Source organism: Ursus maritimus, unplaced genomic scaffold, assembly GCF_017311325.1.
Source record: "Ursus maritimus isolate PB19 unplaced genomic scaffold, ASM1731132v1 scaffold_17, whole genome shotgun sequence".
Lineage (NCBI taxonomy): Eukaryota > Metazoa > Chordata > Mammalia > Carnivora > Ursidae > Ursus > Ursus maritimus.
Genome location: NW_024424119.1, coordinates 26,918,334 through 26,941,429, shown reverse-complemented (window position 1 = coordinate 26,941,429; position 23,096 = coordinate 26,918,334). Strand labels below are relative to the sequence as shown.

The 23,096-nt window shown below is 38.9% G+C and overlaps 1 protein-coding gene across 1 annotated transcript in view; it reads right to left on the bottom strand.

Moving 5' to 3' along the window:
* The window catches only part of DCAF10 (DDB1 and CUL4 associated factor 10), a 43,699-nt gene extending 27,595 nt beyond the window's left edge, over window positions 1-16,104 (bottom strand). Inside the window, exons 1-2 of the mRNA XM_040631617.1 lie at window positions 15,554-16,104; window positions 5,097-5,210 (exon numbers count right to left, since the gene is read on the bottom strand). Of these exons, the coding sequence (XP_040487551.1) occupies window positions 5,097-5,210; window positions 15,554-16,104 (665 nt within the window). The remainder of the gene's footprint in view (window positions 1-5,096; window positions 5,211-15,553) is intronic.
* Window positions 16,105-23,096: the final 6,992 nt, after the last annotated feature.

The following is a 23,096-nucleotide window of genomic DNA, read 5'->3' as shown; positions in this document are numbered from 1 at the left end:
ATGCTATAATGAACCTTCTTTACACATCTCCTTATTTACATGTGCTTTAATTTCTTAAAAAATCTGTTTGATCTTCCATTTTACCAGATATTGCTGAATTGCTCTTCAAAATAATTTTACCAATTATACTCCATCAATGTCCAAGAGTTTCTACTTCTCAACATCTTTGCCAATACTACTTCTTCACTGTTTATTTTTATTTGCATTTTCATGATAACTAGGAAGCTTGAAAATTTTTCCATATTTATTGCTCATTTTAGCTTCTCTTACATGATTCTCTGCCTATTTTGCTCCAGGGTAATTGTCTTACATATTCTGCATACTAATCCTTCTCTGGCTATATGCACTGAAAATATCTTCTCCCACCCACCTATAGCTTATCTTTTCACACTGTTATGTCTTTGGTTAGAATGAAGTTTTCAATTTTAATGCAGTTGAACTTAGCAATCCTTTAATGACCTGTGCTTTTTGTATCTTAAAAAATCCTTTCTCATACTTAGAACATAAATATAGTCTATATCTCTTCTAAAGCTTTAAAGGTTTGCTTTCATAATTGGGTCTTTAACTTGCAGTTTCTTCATATATATAACCAATACTCTCTTTTCCATTTTCCCCGCCACTGATTTGTAACACCCCTGCAGTCATATATCAAATTTCCATATATGCATGGGTCTGTTTCTGGAAGGTCTACTCCATTTCATTAGGCACTTGATCTATCCCTGCCCTAAGACGGCGTTTGATATCTGGAAGACTACCATCTTAGTCTCCTTCAAAATTGTCTGATATTCTTGGCACTTCGCTGTTTAATATGAATTTTTAAGTCAAGTTAAAAAAAAAACCCTGTTGGTATTTTGATTAAAACTGCACTAAATTTATAGAGTAATTTGGAAAGAACTGACTTCTTTATGATACTGAGTTTTCTTCCCCAGAGAAGATTTGCATTTGTTTTTGCAGGTACCTGGCAGTACTATCAACCTGGATCCAATTTAAAATTGCTGGCTAGATGGTTTTGGAACATATGGTAGTGTGAATTTGGGCCCCACACATGCATGAAGACTGACCTGCGGTTAGACATTCACTGAGGAGATTTTCTGACACCCCTCTACTCACAGTCTACATGAACAGGTGGTATGTTTCTGTAAGTATACCTCTTGCGAGTCCCAGCCTTATGCAGAGTTTTCTACTAGACTCCTCATCTTCAACTGGCCATAGAATTAACTCTCCTGTCCACTGTAACTCCTTATACATATTAAAGAGAAGCTCAAGGTCACCTGCATTTGGCAGACGCCTCCAGGGTAAAAGCCAGCTGAATACCTGTATACCTGTTTATTTCTTTGCATTCTAGCATCTACTTCATTTTTGGCCCTAGAATTCCTTTCTTTCTTATCAGCTCAACTATACATTTAAAAAATATATTTTAAAAATCTTATCCTGCATTTCTATTTTTAGTAGAAAGGTGTCCAAGATATTTTAAAATCTTCTATAGCTTAATTTTTATCTATTTGATTTACTAGTTTGGGATGGAAGTGTACTAAAATCTCTCACTATGATTATAGACTTGTAATTCCTTATCTGCTTTGTTTTTGTTTTTTTAAATATACAAATTTCAAATCATATATAAAAGTTCATCATTATTATATGTTCTTAGTTGATTTTTCCTTTATTAATATGTACTGTTGCACTTTACCCTTATTAAAACCTTTAGTCTTCTATCTGTCCAATGATAATCTACATTAGTTTTCTTTTCCTATTTTTGGGCAGTTTTAGTTTTGTATCTCAATAATGAATATATAGATGATTTTGATTTTTATTCAAATTGCTGCCTCTGTGTGTTTTAATAAAGATCAATTCATTTATACTTACTGTGAACTACTCATACACTGGGTCTATTTCTATTTCCTGTTTTCTACTATCATCCCTTTCCTTTGTTTATTTTGTTACTTTTTTAAGCTTTCCCGTCTTCCACCAAACTGATCATGTTTTCAATATTCCCTCTCCCAACACTTCAGCTGCTTTGGAAGCTAGCTATACACTGTATGTCTACTATTTTAGCTACCTTTAATTTAGCATTTTTTTCATTGTATATATTTAATTATATATTGTTCTGAAAGAGTCTGAAATTACTTAATATTTCTATCTTCTTCCTGAACGTGACACAAACCTTATCATATTACACACAACCTATCTGTTGTTACTGTCTAAAGAGACACTGTCCGGTTTGGTAGCCATTAGCTATATGCGGCTTTTCAATCCTTGATATGTGGCCAGTTTGAACTGGGTTGTGCTCTAAGAGTAAAATACTGGATTTTGAAAATTTAACATTAAAAAATGAAACTGAAATATCTCAATAAATTTTTTAATGATTACATGTTGAAATGATAATATTTTAGTCCTACTGGGATAAATAAAACACTACTAAAAATTAATTTCATGTTTTCTCCTTTTTAATGTTACTACCAGAAAATAAATCTAGACTTTAGTTTTAACTTTGTTTTAAATGTACTCCCCCCAAAGATCTAAATTATTATCTTTGTGCTATTAATAATTAATAACATTTATCATTTCACCTAATTAAATTCTTCATTATGGGATAACAGTTAATCTGGGTATGATATGGCACTGGGCATTATTTTCCCTTAGTAGTTAAGATACTACTTCATAATCTCCTAGCATCAACTGTTGCTGATGAGAAACCTTCTGTTATAATGTTGAATTATACCTCTGTAGGTAATCTGGCTTCTAACTTTGGTGGCTTTTAAGATTTTCTCTTTAGCTCTGATATTCTAGAGTTTTACTACAACCTGTCTAAATGCAGATTTACCTTTATTTAACCTACCCAACATTCTAGAGTTTACTTTTGATTCAAGGATTCAGGATCTTCTTTAGTGCTAAAAACTCTCCACCTTTGTCTTCAAAAATTAATTCTCCATCAATCTCTGCATCTTCTTTTTCTTTAATTCTTATTACATATACACTGGAGTCTCTCAATTAATCCTCTATATCTTTTAAGTACTCTTAGTATTTTTGAACCCATTAATTCTCTCATCAGTGGTATAAAAGGATAAAATTTATTACATCTTCAAAGTTTTTTATATACTAAGTACATTTTTAATTTCTAAGAGTTGTAGTTGGTTCTTTTCCACATTAACCTGCTCTTGTTTCATCTCTTTTGTTTCATAATTTTGAGTTCTCTTTAAATGGAAAGTATCAGTTAACTTATTTCTTTGAGCATCCTAAAAATGCTTAAAGTTTCTTCCAATCAATGGAATACTATGCAGCCGTTAAAAAGAATAAGATCATCCCATGGGTACCAATATGGAATGATCTCTAAATATGTCATTAAATGGAAAAGCCAAGGTTATTTGTGTGTGTAGAATGCTACCATTTATATAAAAGTGTACGTATGTGTGTGTGTATATGCTTGTACATGCATAGACTATCTCGAAAGGATAGCAAGAAATTGGTAATAGTGGTTGCCTCTGGGGAGGGGAACTGGGTGGCTAGGGGACAGAGGTGGGAGATAGACTTACTTTTCACTGTTTACCCTTTTGTACCTTTGAATTTTGTACCACGTGCATGTATTACCTAGTCAAAAAAAAATAAATAATTTATTTTTAAAAATAAAGTCTTTGTTGGACTACTCCATATAATTAATTTCATCCAGAAAATATGCTTGTTTTAGTTGCTGAATTTGTTATGATACTAATATTAGAAGTCTTCATGAGTTTTAGAATTTTGGTTATAGGCTTATTTTAAGTAAGAAAGATTATTAATTATTTTTTCCTCTCTTTCCTATTTAATGGTTTTATAATTGCCCCCACTTGGATTTCTGAACCCCTACTCCACATAATATTAGGCCTTATAATGACATTAAGGCCTTCAGTTTCATGATGATATTGGAGCTATCACACATAAACATTCAATCACTGCCTCAGTAATCGCTTCATTCAATTCCTGGCCATGAGGTTGTGTCTTAATCAGCCAAAACCCATGGCCTGAGGTAGTGAATAGCTTTTTCCTTTTTTCAGCCTTTCACAAATGGGACAGGCATTCTAGCCAATGCATTGTGTAGTAATTCTGGTTCTGGTTCATGCCTCATATGAAGCACTTTAGTAGTTTTGATTCTTGACAGGAACTAAAACTACTACATGTCAGTACCAGACTCAGTGGGCTTGTGGTTTCAGCCCTATAACAGCTTGTGTCTGTGTTCCATTTCTGGCCCACAAAAACGTTTATGTTCTTTTAAAGCCTGGCTATATCTTTTGTGCTATTTGATCTATTGTTCTATGAGTTTGGAGCATAGAGGTTATATCAAAACTCAGTATTCACTGTGACTAGAAGTAATTTCCCCATTTCTTTTTTTTGAACATTAAAAGTATTCAGTATGAAAGGAATATAATCTTATTACATAATGTTAAGAGAACAGAAAATTACTCATAATCCATTCATTCTAGCACATCCCATGTTAGCACTGAAAAATATTTCCTTATCTTCTGCATCATGTCATATTTGTAATAATTTTTATCTTGATTTTAACATATATTGTCCCAAGCATTTGTCCATGTTGATATGTAGTCCCTGTGACCATCATTTTAATGACTGCATATTAATCCACCAAGCTGTTCAACTGTTATTTACTTCCCACATTATTGAGAATTTAAGGTGCTTCCAACATGCTTTTAGAAAGAGGTTCTCTGTGCATATGTGTTCTTTCCCCTCAACAGTTTGGATTTGGGGGATGGGGGTGAGAGAGGCTTAGCATTGGGACTGCCATAATTCTACACAGATCATTAGCCCAAAGACATGGTAGGACTATCATAATACATGGCTGAGGTTCATAATGATGACCCTGATATATGAAGAGAAAAGGTAAAATCATATGTAAGTAAAAAATGCTTTTTCAGAAAGATTCTAATCCAAAATGGTTAATAGCAAGTTTTGTAATTAAAGGGATAAGTTTCATAAGGGATAAAATTCACAAATCACAAATGCATATCTAGCACTGTTGGACAAGACATTACAAATTTTCATTAACTTCCAAATTAGAATATTTTGTGTCACACTAATAAACTTCACTATTTCACTAAAATACTAACCTGATATTATTTACACAGTCTTCATGAGCTTCAGAAAGTGTTTTTATGTGCTTTGAAGATATAGGGTCAAAAAGCAGAACTTCAGTCTGTTCACAAGCAACAGTCAGCACTGACCTGAAAGCAAAGGACACATTTCCCTTTAGTTTTCTAGCATTCTCTTATTATTGATATTCACTTATTTATAATTACACAAACTATAATGAATAACTTCTTTTGCCCATGTTAGAAGCAAATAGTTACAAGATTGAGACTATCTGTTCTTGGCAATAGTTGGAAATAGTACCTCAAACATTATGGTGGAGCATAAACTAGTACAGCTTAGGTTTGGAGAGTACCCACATCTATCAAACTTTTAAATGTGTGTACCTTTTGACTCAGCAATTTTTTTCTGGGAATTTAATCTAAAGAAATAATCATTTATAAATACAAAGAAGCATATATAAAGATATACCTCACCATAATGAGAAAGTGAAAGTAACCTAAATGTACATGAAAGGAATGACTGATTATATAAGCCATGGTATGTAATACCTTGCAATATGGTACAACATTTAAAAAGATAGGGATAGTTTCATATGGATACTAAAGAACTCCAATACTTTTTTTTTTTTTTTTGAGAGAGAGAACATATGTGAGAGAGAGCTGGGGGTGGGGTTGGGGAGGAGCAGAGGAAGAGGGAGAGAGAGAGTCCCAAGCATGCTCCATGCTCAGTGTGGAGCCCAATGCAGGGCTCAATCTCATGACCCTGGGCAGAAAGCAAGAGTCAGATGCCTAACCAACTGAGCTGCCCTGGCACCCCCCAAAACATATTATTAAATGAGAAAAGCTGGTTGTAAAAAAAAAAAAAATAGATGAGGCAACTTAGGAAAAAAAGTCATATATGACAAATTATGTATTTCTTTATCAATATCTATTAAAATATACTGAAAAAGGTTTGGCATATATCCTACCAAACCACTTAGATATACTCAAACTTAATCTTTTCCTTTATGGTTTTTAGTACTGTCTCTTGTTTCAGCCCTTTCCTATTACAAAGTTATATTATTATAAACCTTTATAAGCCCCATTTTGATTTCTGAAAATCAACTGTCTTTTATTTACTTTTTTTTTTTTTAATTTTATTTACTAGTTTTTTGTGGGCACTGCTCTTTCAGATTCAGATCTAGCAAATGAAATCCTGAATCTTGGAAACTGCAGGCCTTCCCAATTTATAGTTCCAATAACAAATGGAATTTGTACATTTAAGATGAAAATGAGACGGAATTTAAAAAAATTTTTTTTAAGTAATCTCTATACCCAAAGTGTGGCTCGAACTCACAACCCTAAGATCAAGCAAGAGTCACATGCTCTACCAACTGAGCCAGCCAGGTGCCCCAAGACAGAATTTTAAATAGCCAAGAGTTTCTGTTCAGAACAAACTTCTTAGATAAAGTAGGAGAGGGGAAAAATCTAAATTGAAGTATTTTCCATATTTAGTAGTCATGAAATTGTCCTTTAAAGGGTGTCTGCTCTGCATAAACCCTTTTTTGAAATATCTGGACTTCAAAAATTAAATATCTGAAGGATTTTTGTGCTAGTTGATCAGCATGAGTAAAAATGTTCAAATTAATATCTGTAATTTTAGAAGATAAACATACAGCCATTTCTTTGTTTCTCCCAAGAGTCATGGGATGAACTTTACTCCTTTTTATGCATAAAAGTAAATGAATCAGCGGTGCCGGTGGCTCAGTCAGTTAAGTGTCCAGTTCTTGTTTTCGACTCAGGGTTGTGAAATTAAGTCCCACAGCAGGAGGAGCAGGCTCCTCTGTGCTGGGCCTGGAGCCTGCTTCAGATTCTCTCTCTCCCTCTGCCCCTCCCTCACCACCCTCTACTCTCTCCCTCTCTAAAACAATCAAACAAAAAAGGTAAATGAATTGGCGATTCTGGGAGAGTCTTAATCTTAAACATTGTAAATAAGAGATTTATAAAACTGATAGTCACTGCTTTGTTTTAATAAAATCTATTTTGGTACATGGACTGATTTGTAAATTTTTTTAAAATGAGTATCATTTGTCCCAATATAAAAGCCTATATTTTTCTCATTGGTTTGAAATGTGATCTCTACCATATATGTTTTTGGATTCTATCCTATTCTATGCAACACCGCCATACTATTTTAATTTCTAAAAGGTTTTATATATGCAAAGCAAGATGAACATTGCTTTATGAACTTTTTTTTTGGGAGGGCTAATATTATGCTTTCTCAATGTTTTCTGAACATGTTGGGCAGGGGGCAGCTAATATTATGCCTTGACTTCCAAATGAAATTTAGATATGGCATGTCAGATCCTACTGAAAAATCTTGTTAGTATTTTTACTGGGATGCACTGATTTTGCAAATTAATTCGGTAGAATTTATATCATTCAATATTGAATCATCCCATCAGTAGCATGTCTACCTTCTCACATATTCGACATTTTCTCAGCAAGAGTATCTTAGCAATTCTTGGACCTTTGAACATCCTTATACATTTCGAAACAACTTATCAAGTTATGTACACACACTCACATACAAATCCAGCTACTGATTTTGAGACTATAATAAATCTATAGAAGAGTTTGCATAAAGAGCCTCTGGGTGGCTTAGTGGGTTAAGTGTCTGACCCTGGCTCAGGTCCTGATCCGAGGACACTGAGATCAAGCCCAACTGAGGTTCCCTGCTCAGTGGGGAGTCTGTTTGTTCCAGTCCCTCTCCTTCTTCCCTCTGCCCATCCCCCTGCTTGTGCTCTCTTGGTCTGTCTCTCAAATAAATAAATAAAATCTTTTTTAAAAAAGTTTGCATAGAATTGAGATCATTACAATACAAAATCTTTCAATCTATGTACATAGTGTATTTCCATTTACCATGGAGATTTTCTCCAGCTGGGTCATGCCTATCTTCGTAGATTTATTCCTGGGTATCTGACACTTTTTCAATGCTTTTGTAAATGTCCTTTTTAAAATTTTGCTTTGTTTGTTGTTGGGTGTACGAAGTGCAATTGATTTTAACATTATCCATCAATCTTGCTATTGTAATAATTTATCTGTAGGTTATTTTAGGTTTTCTTTGTCAATAATCATATCATATACAAACAAATGCTTTGTTCTTTAATACGTTTTTTGTTACTACACTGGCTAGGACTTTCAGCATAATGTTAAATAGAAATGTTAGTATTAGCAGGCACTCCTCTCATTCCTGATTTTCAAGAATACATTCACCATTTCATCATTAAGTACAATGTTTGCTGTGGAGTTTGTTTTGTTTTTCTTTTTTGGGAGGTAGTTTCCTATTATTGGATTAAGGAAGTTCTACTTCAAATTTGCTGGGTTTTTTCATTAACATATTTTCATTTGCATACAACAGTTTTCCAACATTTATTGAAATTACCCTATATTTTTCCAATATGTTAATGTAGCGATTTGCATTATTTTATTTTCTACACTTTTCATTTCTACCACATTGCTTAATTCAGTCAGCTAAAATGGTGGGCTCACATTTCTGGCTTCTCTCCTTTTGTAGATCTTGGCCCTGCAATTTACTCACTGCCTTAATTCTCCAATCTCGTCAAACGTAAGCTTTTTATACCTTACATTAAATATATTATGTTTTTTCTAGCTTTTCTAATTATTCTGTTGAAGGGTTGGTCCAAACCACCTACTTAACTACTTTGGGAAAGCTACAATCTCTACCTCTTGCATCTGAAGTTATGTCCCCTTTTCATTCTGAATATTGTTTACTTGAGGATTCTTTTTTTTTTTTCCCTAAGATTTTATGTATTGAGAGAGAGTGCATGTGCAAGTGGGGAGCAGTGCAGAGGGGGAGAGACAAGCAGATTCAGCACCGAGAGAGCCTGAGGTGGGACTTGATTCCCCACAACCCCGAGATCATGACCTGAGCCAAAATCGAGAGTTGGACACTCAACTGACTGAGTCACCCAGGTACCCTGGGGATTCTCTTGATCAATATGTTTTTCATTTTTGTCCTTTCAAAGACAAAATTTTCTCTGTTGAGTATTTTTATTGAAATTCTACTCTTTGTTACTATATTTCCTTCCTTCTGCTTTCTTCAGACTTACTTTGCTATTATTTATAGACAGCTTCACTATTCTTCTATTTCTTGAGACGGATATTTAGCTCATTAATTTTCCTCGTCTTCCTTTCCAGTTTATTAATGACTATAATTTTCCTAGTAAGTACTGTTTTACTTATATCCTACAAGTTTTGAGACATATGGTACTTTCATTATCATTTAGTGTTAAATATTTCTAATTTCCATTATCATTTCTTATTTGGCCCATATGTTATTTGTAAATGTTTCTCAACTTCAAAACACATGAGGTTTTTCTAGCTATCTTTTTGTTAATTCATTTCAAATGATCACATTGTACTGAGAAACTGTACTTCCATGATAACTTTTTGAAATGTGGCCATTTAAGTGAAAATTTTGTAACTCTTCCATTTTGTTTGAAAAAAAAGGCAAGCAGGAGATAGCTATTACATATAGTCAAGTGTGATATTTAAAAATGTTTAACATTCAATAGTAATATAAATTAACACATGAATAAAAATTTTAAAACACTTTCAAAATAAACTAACCTACAGATTATGTACGCCAAGGGATAGTTCTAATTAAGTTGCTCGTCAACTTAGTTTCCATTGTTTATTAATTTTGGAAATAGTAGTCATAATCTTTTCTTTGACTCAGATGACCTTGTCTGCACCATGAACAGACATAGGTAATTGCATAAAGCGCCTCCAAGAATGTCCACATTAATTGGTAGTCAGTAAGTAACTTGGAGTCTTCGTAAGTAAAAAAATTATTCAACATCAATAATATTGTTCATGGAGCTAAATCCTCTTTTTAGCTTTTGCTGAAGTAAGTATAATTAAAATTTTTTAGCACTTATAATGCTTGTTAATTTTGCATATTAAATATGTATTCAATTATATTAATAATTAAGCCACAAAAATAATCTGTTGATTCATCACGTTTAATTATATCAGACCTAATCCTTCAGCCCAGATGAGAAGTCATGTAATACAGCAGTTAAGAGCATAAGCCAGGGTACAAATCCTTTGTGTTTAATGACCTTTCTGTTCTGTTTCCTCAACTAAATGTTCCTGGTACTGAGATTTATGTTGGTGGTAATTTTCATTAATAAAATGAGTGTTGGCACACCTGGGTGGCTCAGTCCGTTAAGCATCTGCCTTGGGTTCAGGTCATAATCCCAGGGTCCTGGGATCGAGTCCTCCATCAGGCTCCTTGCTCAGTGGGGAGCCTGCTTCTCCCTCTGCCTGTTGCTCCCCCTGCTTGTGCTCTCTCTGACAAATAAATAAATAAAAATCTTAAAAAATAAAATGAGTATTACTGTACCCATGATGGGCAGGTATTTAGTGGGTTTTAGCAAACTTATCCCACTAAATAATGGTGAAACTCAATAGGAATGATAAAATTAGGGATCTCCATCTCCATCCCAGGAGTGAGGACATCCATAAATCATCCCTCTAGGCCCCACTTATCTGCTGTGGATTCTATTGTCATGGGAGTGCACATTATGCCAAGAGATTAATATGTTTGGTGCCAGCAGTAGTGTTATTACTTTCATCTGACTGCCTGTTCATCTCTCTGGATCTCCCCAGAGGCTGCAGTTCTCACAAATGACTATATAAGAATGACCAGGAGTGTGCCTGTGAAAGGCAGGCAGCCCCACACTAAGGGAAACCAAATGGTCACTGGACATTTGCCTAAATTTTTGTGGTGGGGAGGGTGTCTAGCATGGATAGGGAACAATTAGCACTGATGCTGTAGCTGTCAAGTAAGATGTTTGTTAGCAGCTTGCAGTGCCAGCTCTTAACTCTGTAGTTGTTATATAACCTCTGGGAGGTTCCATGGAAGACACTCAACGTGCTTGGAGCAGTAACCACTATGGACATTTATCAGTATTTTAACAACTGGTACAGCTGAACTAATGTGTACTAGCTGAGTATCAGGCCTGAATGCAGTATACTGCCCTTCAGAGCAAGACTTTAAGTGATGTTGTTTTTATCTTGTTTTGTGTCTGCCTGATTGAGGCATACTGTAATGTACGTTAAAATCTTCCTCTATGATAAATTTGTCTGTTTTCTCCTTGAACTTATCAGCTTTTGATACATATATTTAAATCTAAAAAACTCATTCAAGTTCAAAACTGTTCTATCTTCCACGTGAATTAAACTTTTACCAGCATGAAGTAACCTATCTCTAAATATTTTTGCCTTAAAGCCTAGTTTGTACATTAATATAGCTCACCAGCTCTTGTTTAGAATGTGTTTGATATATTATTGTCTATCCTATTGAACATTTATTACTATTTTATTATAATTAGTAATATTTGAACTTATTTTCAGCCATTCTTTGTGCTTTTTATTTATTATACCTTTTCTACTTTTTTTCTTTCCCTTTCTTCTCTTGGAATATTTTTTTCTTGTTCCATTATTTTTTCCTCTAGTAGGGTGGAGATAATATATTCTTTCTCATCTTTTAGTCTTGCAAATTTTAATATGCAAACATTAAAACCTACAGTTAATATGTCAAATTCTACCTGAAGAAAACAAATTTAGAACATCCCTTCATAATTTATTATTTTCTTCAATTTTAGTTCCATCTTTGTTAATTGCAAAAGACAAAACCAAAATTAGATCTAGTTTCACATACATATTTCCCACTTTCTTTATTCTTTCTACCATCTCAGACCTTCCAGTTGAAACCTCTTCTCTCCGAATGTAGAATTCCATTATTGAAGGTCTGGTGGCAAACCCACTGGGCTTTGCTTGTGTATGTATTTATTTCATCTTCAATCTTGACAAAAATGAAGAACCCATCTTTGATGCGTGTAGACATCTAGACTGGCAGTTTTCTTCCCAGCATACTGAAAATAATTACTTTCCTCTGATTTGCACTATTATTGATGACTAATTGGCTATCACTCTCATAATTACCCCTTTTAAGATCTTTTTTTCTCTAGCTTTTAAGATTTTAATATTTGTTGTTCTGGAGTCACTGTATGTCTAGAAAGGATTCTTGCTTGGGGTCTACTGGGCATCTTAAATCATGGTCTAGTGACTTTCTTCAGTTCTTCAAGTTCTCAGCTACTATCTCTTCAAAAAAAAATTTTTTTTGTGCCCCATTATCTACCTCATTTTCTTCAGGAGCTGACCAAATATATAGTATGCCTTTTCTCTCTATGCTCCATGTCACTAAACCTCCTTCATATTTTCAATCTCTGCATCTTTCTTGTCTCCATTCTAGATAACTTCATTTCTATTTTCTAATACACTACTTCTCTCTACAGCAGTGCCTAATGTGTTTTCATAAAGGACAGCCTGACAAAGTCCCACATATTCTTATCTATTAACATCAAATTTCATTTTTCAAAATGTTATCAGGAGGTAATACACTTATTTTGAGAAAGCTGTTACTGTAATATATTTTTGGAATTCTTTAGTAATGACCTCTACTCCATATATCCTTTTATTTCTTTTTTAGTGCCAAATTTTTTCTAGTCTGGTCTCTATTAAATTCATAATTTTTTTAAAAGATTTTATTTATTTATTTGACAGAGAGAGAGAGACAGCCAGTGAGAGAGGGAACACAAGCAGGGGGAGTGGGAGAGGAAGAAGCAGGCTCCCAGCGGAGCCTGATACGGGGCTCGATCCCAGAACGCTGGGATCACGCCCTGAGCCGAAGGCAGACACTTAATGACTGAGCCACCCAGGCGCCCCCAAATTCGTAATTTTAATTCTTACCTTCTGTGTCACCTCTCCTTCTCTGTACTGAGAAGTCCTTATAAATGACAGTGATAATGGTACCCAGTAAGCTGATTTAACCCATATAACTGAAGGATATAAGAAATTATCTCATTTAACACAGACGTCTTTTTCCTATAAAATTAAGTCCTATAAAAATCTGGAGCATATTATATGTAGTAAGAATAATAAAAAATTGTAACACTTAACTATTTTCACCTCTCACTTTGACATAGATGAAAAAGAACGGCAATGTGCAATGTTGGCAAAAGTATGGGGAGACAGGTACTTTCATATGTGTGTGATAGGAATGAGAATTAGTAAAATCCTCAAAGAGGGCAATTTAATAATAGGTATCCAAAATCTTCATAACCTTTCACTCATTCTAGAGAATTATCATGAGGACATAAATCTAAAAATTTTGTTTATAGAGGTTTTATTTAAACTAATGAAAAATGTTAAATAACGTAAAAATACACTAACATTTAGGTAATTCACAATATATTATATGAAAAAAAGCAGGCAACAAAATAATATGATTCCATGTTTACATTAAAATAAACATATGCAGGGGTGCCTGGCTGGGTCAGTTGGAAGAGCATGTGACTTGATCTCAGGATCATGAGTTTGAGCCCCACACTGGGTGTAGAGATTACTTAAAAAATAAATAAAAACCTTTAAAATATGAATAAATAAATAAATAAAATAAACATACACACAAAAAAAATTCCTTGGATAGCTATTCAATCTCTGGGATTATAAGTGATGTTTAGCTTCTTTTTGCTCATTTTTTGCCAAGGTTTTCTAGAATCAGTATATATCAATTGCAAATTAAACATTATTGAATTATTATTACTATTATTTACATTATTGAACTATTTTAAGTACCAGAGTACCTAACTACTTTTTACAAAAATGTTTGTAGGGGACAATATTGTCCGGATTCAAACAGAACTATCAGTAATATATTCCTCATTCTAATAGCACTGGCAATGGGAATTCCTTCTTCAAAACTCATTCTACCCCTCTCACCAAGTACCTAAAATCTCACTTCCGAAGAGTGGAAACAGCTATTTCTGAAAGCCTGACAGAATAAGTAGGAGGGTGGGAGGAGAGGAGTTGGGGTATGGAGAAGAAAGGAGCCGAATGTTTATGAGGAACAGATTCTTGGTATTTGGGGGAAGCTTTAGGAACAGGGCTTTGTTGGCTTTGTTGGAGAGAGGACTGGGGAGGGCAGGTTACATAAATAAACTTCAGTAGTTTCTCCTCTCTTACCTGCATTCAGGTGCACATTCATTGCTACAGGTTCCACGCAACTGCTATAAGTAGAAACCCCAAAGAGCCTAGCACCAAGTATAATTAGGAAGATGCATATGCATCAGTGAAATTGAATATGATGTATCTCCTCACCATGATTCCAGATTCTGCTACTTTCCTCCTTTCTCAGCATATTTTAGGCTTTTCTTTAGCAAAATATTTTGCTTTGTTAAGTCATCATTTTTCAGCTTCTCTAACATGACATAGTGGCCCTTCAACCATAGGTCCTTTGATATACCATTTCCTCCATCTGAAATACTTCTATCCCCTCCCCCACCCTATCTTGGTTAATTCATCTTCTCATTTTTTCTGTTCTTGGTTAAATGTCATTTCTTCAGGGAAACCTCAAACACCCTAGTGTACAACCGGTTCCTTCAAGCCTTTATCTCAATTTATAAATATACATTATGAAACATTTAGTATGGTTATTGATACCTAGTTGAACCAATTAAGTCCCAAGCTTAATAAGAGTGGTGCCTTTAGCTGGTTTTGCACCCCACTGCAACCTCCGCATCTGTAACATAGGAAGTGCTTAACAAATACCTGCGGAACGAGGGAATGAATAAACAAGTAAGCAAATGACCAGAATCCAAGGGCCTTGATCAGGTAAGAGTTATATTATATAACTATGTCTTCTCAGGGTAGAACTGTGTGTACATTTTTTCCCTTGTTGTTGAACTTGTTCGTGTACTCACCAAAGCTTTAAAAATACATATTTTGAAAATTCCCCATAAAGCAAAATAAACCGAGACCAAACATGAAATATTTACTCTGTCAGGAAAAAGGCTGGACACCCCTGACAGAAGCACGTAGTCTAGCCTGGGGAGTTCACAAATGCCCCACATCATAAGACACCTCTGTGCCGTGTCTTAGTGCCCTTCAGGAGCAACGGAACGCACACCTGTCGACCCTCAAGGCAAGTCAGGCGCAGAATACATGGAGCCTGCAGGCTCCCTACCCTTGCCAGAAGCTTCGGTGAGAAAACCCGAGCCTGCGATGACAAGGAAAGAATGAGTCCTTGCTCAAAATGTATTTGCTGGGCACGTACCGCGTACCAGAGAGCCCCAGCTCCGGCCTGGCTCCGGCAGCCGTGCCGGGCGGCGGGCCCGAGGCACTGCTGCTTCACAGAGCTCCGCGTCCCGGGTGCGAGCTCCGCGTCCCGGGTGCACAAATGGGCCCCGGGCCCGCCTACCTCCAAGGGCCGGGCCGGGAGCTCCAACAGCCACAGAGCGCTGCAGAAAGTGCCGGGGTGCCGGCAGCCCCCAGCCCGGGCCGCCGCCCACGGGCAGCAGAGGCAGGCGGAGGCGGGCACCCGCCCTCCGAGGGGCCGCGCTTACCCGTCGGGCGAGTACTCGAGGTTGAAGACCGCGCCGTGGGTGCGGGTGCTGAGGTACACCGAGTCCGCGGGATGGATGGAACCATAGAGGTTAGTCATGGTGCGGAAATTGTCCCGCGCCGGGTCCACGAACAGCCCGCGGCCCAGGCTGCGCTCTCTCAGCCACCCGAACAGCCGGGCGCCGGGGCCGCCCAGGCCGGCGCCGAGGCCGTGGCGGCCCCGGCTCCCGGCCCTGCAGTCTGGCCCGGGTCGCCGGCGCGGCGGGGAGGGCGGTGACGGCTCTCCCTGGGCGGAAGAGGCCGAGGAGTCCAAAGCTCCGGGCGGCCCGAGCTCCCCGGCGCGCGCGGCCAGGGGCAGCGAGGGGGCGCCGGGGCGGCGAGGGCTCCGGGAGGGCGACGGGGGAGGGGCTGCGTCAGCCCGGGGCTGCGGCGGCGCGGGCGGGGAGGGGAGCGGCCCGGCGGCTGTCGCCTGCCCCGCACGGGGTGCCGGCTCTTCAGCCCCAGTTCCGGCCGTCCCATCCCCTTCGGGACTACCGGGCCCGAAGGTAAACATGACCAACGCACCCGCCCCCCACGCCCGGCCGCAGCCCCGCCGGCCTTCACCTCAGCGCTCCCGCTCCAGCCGCCACTTCCGGCGTGCGACCGCCTAACCCCGCCGGCTGGGAAACACGCGCCGCCCTTGGCCACCATCCGCTGGGGACCGCGAAAGCGGGGACACCGCCCACGGCGGGTGCTTTATCCCGGAGGGACCGTGGTCCGCAACGTTGTCAATTGTGTTTGAGCGCAAGTGAGAATACCCAAGGCCCGGGCAGCATGGGGCAGTGGTAGCATCAGGGCACCCCTGCGACAGTCGGTAGTTGTTAGTCCTCGTGACTGTGTGCCTGGGGCTGAGTGGGCCTGAATAAAGGGGTGGACTATGATTATGTACTGTTATCCCCAATTTAGGCTAAGATCAAAGGGGAAGAAATTACCGTATTATACGCAGGTCCCACGTAGTAAGTGGCACGGGGTACTGCCTACTCCAGACTGGGAGTCTAAGGACTCAGGTTCACTATTATGCTAAAAGCCAAGGCCTGGGGCAACTGGGTGGTTCAATCAGTTAGGTGTGGGACTCTTGATTTCAGCTGAAGTCAATTTCAGGGTGGTGAGATAGAGCCCCTCCCTGGGCCCTGGGCTCAGCAGGGAGTCGGTTTTAGATTCTCTCTCTGCCCCTACTCGGCCCTACCCCCGCCCCAGGCTCGCGAGCGCGCGCTCTCTCTCTCTCTCAAATAAGTAAAAAATCTTTAAATAAATAAATAAATAAAGGGCAAAAATAAAGCCCAGGTCTATTGGTGCCCCCTGAATATCTGCCCAACAGGTCAAGATTTCATCAAGGTTAAAGTTGTCTTCTCCTCAGGAAGGAGCATATATCCAGCAGGAGTCAGCGAGTGGAGCTGGAGACCTTACAAGCACCAGAGCCCAAGGTCAAATCCTGCTTATATGTGCCAGGCAAGGCACAGAGGGCATGACAGATGCAAGGCCTTCACCATTGCTGTTAAAGATCAATATATAGAACTCGTTTGTAAAAAACACTCAACAGGAACTGGGGTGGTTCTTGGGAAGCGAAAGAGTCTTCAATAAAGGAAAGCTTGAGGTATAATGAAAGGTAGATACAAGAACTGACAACTCTTCTAGGCCTTGATCAAGAGCTATGTTGTAGAAAGTCACATTTGATAACTGAGGATAAACCTGGAGGGTCTTTGCAGCAGGAGCTATCCTGTGAGGACATATCTGAAGGATCTCTATAGTAAGGGAATGAGATTCAGAGGACTGAACATTCAGTAGGTCCTCACACCAGGAAAGTTAGTAGTTCAGCTCTCTTGTCCATGAGCTGATTGAAAATAGGGCAAGAAGCAAGCATCCTGAGTTCAGAGATAAGGCAGCCATTCCTCTGGAGATATTCTCCATGCTGCTCCCACAAAGCAGAAGGGGTACAGGTCTAATTTGTAATTAAACAATGTCCCTTAAAGACCCCCAACTTCTGGCTGCAACAAATACTTAATAGAGGCCCTCTGCTTGACCCCTAAGTTATAGCCAATGGCTAAAATTTTACGGTCTATAAAACACTGACCATTCACCAATATTACTAATTTTTAATAGGTAAAATAAAACAATTTTAAAAGGTTACATATTCCAAGGTATTTAAGATATATAATTTCAACAGATAAACACAGGCTCTGCAATGAAAGTTTGTGCTGCCTCAAGATAATCAGACTTCACAGTTCAGGCAATTCAAAATTAACACAGTATAGTCCCCAAACTGATTAAGAAATGTTCACTAACAATTTAAAGAATCTAGAGAAGCCAAATGGGAAGAAAAATATTTTGTAGGTTTGCATGTACCTCTCTGTTAGATAATGAGAATGATTCTTGAGAAAATAACCAAAAAAGGCAGTAGCAGCTGTAACACAGAAAAAGACATTCAGTAATGCCAAGGGTTTTTTGCTTTCTTATGCTTTTATTTAAAACGTAAGTCCTCACTTATCAAATATTTTTTGCTAAACGCTAAAATAATAAATTGCATAAGGACTAAAATTCTATTGAGATGATCATGATTTTACAACCCATCAGTAAAATAAATAAATAAATAAACAAACAAACAAATAAATAAATAAATAAAATAATCTACTGGAAGTTCACTGAGAAGGCACTAAAGGTAGATTAACTGTGACTGCTCCTATTTACCCACTGCCTTTGAGTCTTTAAATAAAACCATGTCACGTTAACAAGGAACTGACTGCAAATCACAGTCTATATAGACCAATTTCTATGTAACACTATTATTGTGTGCTAAAAAATTTTCAATTTCAACAGCTCAACTTCACAGATATCAGTTCATCAGAAAAGCATCCTCTGAACTTCTTTGCCCTGATGTTCCTTTTAGATCACAACACAAGGAAACAATTGGCAAACATTTCCCCTAGGCCCAGGTATCACATGTCCCTGGATCCCCCCCACACACTTTAGGATCTATCTCATTGAGGAGACAGGGAGCAAATTCATTTACTTTCTTCCCTATCCAATGACTAGATGTTCTTAAAAAATTACTTCCCAAGTAATGCAGTGTGCCTGAAATATAAGCAATGACCTTTCTGTTTAGGCTTTTATACTTTGGGAGCAGCAGCAGATTGACTCCTGATGTCTTTGACGTCATTGGTTTTGCCCATCAAACAGAAATCTTTGTTGGGAACCAGACTGACAAAATGAGCAAGGCAGTTGGACGTGGCAAAAAAAAGCTGAAATGACAGCGATATTCCAAGCATCTTCTTGATTGAAGTCATGCATCTCTAGCTTTTTGAAATAGTCATCTGTTACATCATGAGCTCGGGAAATAGCAAGCGCAAACTCCAGCATTGCCTTTTCCCAAGCAGGAAGATTAGACTTTCTCCAGTTCACACAGACCTGCAAGAAAACAGTCTAAAGCAGTATCTCTGTTCATCACGATATAGCTGATAAAACAAAAGGTTTAGCAAAATGAAAAAAACCCAAGGTTAGAATAAAGGGGCAAAATCAGGACAAAATAAACTTTCCAATGGACTATAAACCTGAAACTCTGGCTGAGCCCCACTTCTGCCAAGGAGTCTTCTTTGCTCACTCAACTACAAGCACGTCTTGCTCTTCTAAATACTTATGGCACCAAAAATCTCAGAACCAAGAACTAAGGGACTCTAAGTACATAAGGACCCCAAATCCAAACTTCTTCTTCTGAGTAAAGAGAAGCTCAGATAATTATCCCTTTGTCCCCAATTAATCCCAAATGAGACACAATATTTGCAAAATTAATAGCTGACACTTAGCAATTACTCTGGGCTAAGAATGTGCTCAATGCTTCATATTATCTTATTTCTTATAAAAATCGTAGGAAGTAGTATTTTTATTATTGCCCCCATTTTATTGGCAAAGAAACCAAAGCTCAGAGAGGTCAAGCGACTTCCCCAAGGCCATACATTTGGAAAGTGGCAGAGCTGGGATGTGAATCCAAGTGTATCTGCTTCCAAAGACTATACTTACAATCATTACCCTTGCTCAAGCAAAATACTGAAAACTACTAAACACCTAAAAATAGAACAGTTCAGGAAGCCATGGTGTGACAGCATACACTATGGCCACCAGGGAAGCAATGCCTAGAGAATGATCTTGGATGAACAAAGATCTGGCAACTAGCAGGAGGCTCTCAGCACAGCAAAGGTGAGAGGAGGTACCTGTCCTGAAGGGTGGCAAAAGGGGCCCTTCAGGAACAGTTTGCACGGTCTCCACTCAGGTGGCATCAGGAGAGTAAGTTGGGGGGTAGGAAGACCGATGACCCTCAACCTCAGGAATAAATGCAGAGAACGGATGTTTCTGTTCCCCAGCCCAGATCGGAGATTTCACTGTAGGGATCAGCAGGACTTTGTAAGGTTGGTGACAAATCCGTGTTTGCTGTGTCTTTACCCTTAATCCATTTCTCTGGGAAGAATTACCATGACCTCTGACACCCAAAGGGCCTGACTTTGGATGAAGGAGATAGTAGGCTGATGGCTGGGGGACTGAGACCCATTTCACAACCAGTCTTGGTGGGAAAGAGAAGACGGAGGCAGTTCTAGAAATGAGCAGACAGGTGTAGGCTTGGGGCCAGAAGGAAGAAATAAAAGAAATAAAATAAAAAGAAAAGAAAACCTAAGAAACTGGTTTGGGCCGATTATGAATAATTAGTAGCTAAAGTCACACTGGCAAATGCAAGTAATATAATGTAGCAGAAAAGAGTGCAAGCTTTGAAAATGGGACTGAACCTCAAGGATAAAATGGTTATTAATAAGGCTCAACTTGGAAAGCTGTATGCATTTGAGAGAATATATGCCATGTACCCAGGATCAGGTGTGGCACAAAGCTGCTGTTCAGCTAACCCCTAGTCCCAAACATCTTGTACACACAGAAGCATGTGGGCATAGTGATGGGAATGGGAGGGAACTCAAGCAATGGGAAGAGCTGTAGAGGGAGAGGGAGGTGTTCCCTGCACCATGTAGCGGCTTGGACCTTTCCCTTTCCTTAGGTATGAAGAAAACCTGAAATTGGCACAGGGGAGGTGGGCACCAACCTGGTCAGAAAGCACTGGGTTCTTCGAGTAGACCCTGTACTGGGCACTGTGGACAACCATGCTGTATGGGCACCTGTTGGCCAGGCTGGTCACCACAATGGTGAGTTCCTTGGCAGCTCTGCGGAGCTGGCCTACGGAGGAAGAAGAGAGGAGACCTGTCCATAAGCCTTGGATAGCAGCTCAGAAGAACCTCAGAAGACAAGTTCAGCCATACGTTAGCAACAGAGGTGCCTACCTTCTCACCTATCCCTTCATTATGCATTCATTCCCAGTCTCTTGCTACCAACTACCCTATTTTATTTTCTTCATAATACTTAACACTTCTGAAGTTAACCTATTCTTTTATTGTTTAGTTGTTCGTTCTTTTCTCCTCTCTAAAATGTCTCCTCTCTAGAAATTTCTCCTCTCTAGAAATTTTTCTGACTTGTTCAGCATCATATCCCCAGAGGAGTGCCTGACATACAGTGGTTGCTCAGAAAATAGGTATTGAATATATTACTAAAGTTAAAGTTCCAGAAACATTTTCGGAGGCCCATCAGGTACTAGACTAACACTTTCAAAAGAGGAGGGAAAAGAGACTTCCTAACCTCAGAGGACATACTACACAGCGTTGGGAGAGGCAGGAGAGGAAGGATTTCATTTTGGAACCTGGTACCATTCTGAGAACTTTACATATGTAATCTTATTTCAACCTTGTACCAGCACTGCAGAGTGGGTGTTAATACCATTTTATGGGGCTCCTGGGTGGCTCAGTCGGTTAAGCTCTGCCTTCAGCTCAGGTCACGATCCCAGGGTTCTAGGACTGAGTCCCATATCAGGCTCCCTGCTCAGTGGGGGAGCCTGCTTCTCCCTCTCCCCTCGCCCCCTCCCCCTGCTCCTTCTCTCTGTCTTTCAAATAAATAAATACATAAATAAATAAAATCTTTTTTAAAAAAATACCATTTTACTAGTGAGGAATCCAAGGCTTTGAGACATCTAAGTACTTTGTTCACATGCATCACCTATGGCACAACTCAGATGTGAACACGAGATCTGTCTCTTCCCACCAGGACAGAGAAGCTGTGGAAGCTGTGGAAAGGTAAGGCAGACAGCACTCTGGATGCCACTGGAAAAGGATAAAGGATGCTGTGGGAGGTCACGGGAGGAAGAGTCCGTTTTAAGTAAAGGCAGGTGAGATGGACTTTGAAGGAAAAATCAGATTCACAAAGCATGGACAGGAGAAAAGGCATCTCAGGGGCATAGCAGAGGGTGAACAACAAAGGTAAAGAGTGGGTAAATCATGAGACCTGAATGCTTCAGAGTAAAATTTGATTCACTTTGATTCCAACGCACACACAGGGGCTGAGGGAAATGAGGCTGGGAAGACAGGCTGGTCTCAGGCCACAAGAGAGTCGCTGTGACACACTGTCTCCCAGTACCTCCTATCTCCTTTTCAGTACCAGAATCCCTTCATTTTAGCCAGGCACGTGGCCACACAGCTTCCCTTACGGCTAAGTGTGATGAAATTCTGGCCAGTGGGATGCAGACAGAAGTGATGTGTGTGACTTCCATGTCATGACCCTAAGGGAAAGGAATGTGTACCCACAAATGCCCCTTCCTTCTCTTTCTGCTGGGAGCAGTGGCGAGTTAGCATGAGCACGTCGGCAAGGGCAATCCCAGACAGTAAGCAACACTAAACTGGCCCTTAGCAGCTCACATGGGGACTATTAGGTGAGAAAGAGAAAAAATATATATCTTGTTTAAACCAATTGTATCTTTGGGTCTGGAAAACAGCAACCTAACGTGAATACTAAGTAAGAAACCTATGATTGCCAGGCTGAAGTCCCTGAACTTTATTCAGGGGGTTATATGGAGCCAGAGGGCTGTTAAGCCCAAAGTAAGAAAGATGAGCGACGGTCATTACCTAATTTATTTCGGTTCAGTATCTATAATTATATAATTAAATTCAGAATCTAGAGGATGTCTCAGCAAACTACTCTTTCTTAACGTCTCCCTAGCTCCACAGTCTCGAACTATGTGGGAAGGAACTCTAGCAAGCAGGCATCTGGAGCCCATCCAAGAATGATTTAGCATTGTTTTTCTATTTACCTGTTTCTTTGTGTAGATGGCATTGTAATAAGCAAAGAAGGCTCTGAATTCCAATGGCCAGTGAGACAACACTTTAAATACATTTGGTAAAAATCCTGTCTGCAGAGCAGAAGAAACACCAGGGAAATGTAAAATGAAAATTAAAAGCGGAATAGGTAATCATTAGCTGGTAGTCACTATACTGTCAGCTGAATGCCAGATACAATCATAGGAAGGCCACACCCTTGGTGTCGAAGTACAACCCACACATACCTTCTTCACCTTTTAGGGTATTTACAACTAACTTACAGTGTTACTTCTAAAGGTATGTGTAATTTTTTGGAGAAGTCATTTTATGAAATTCA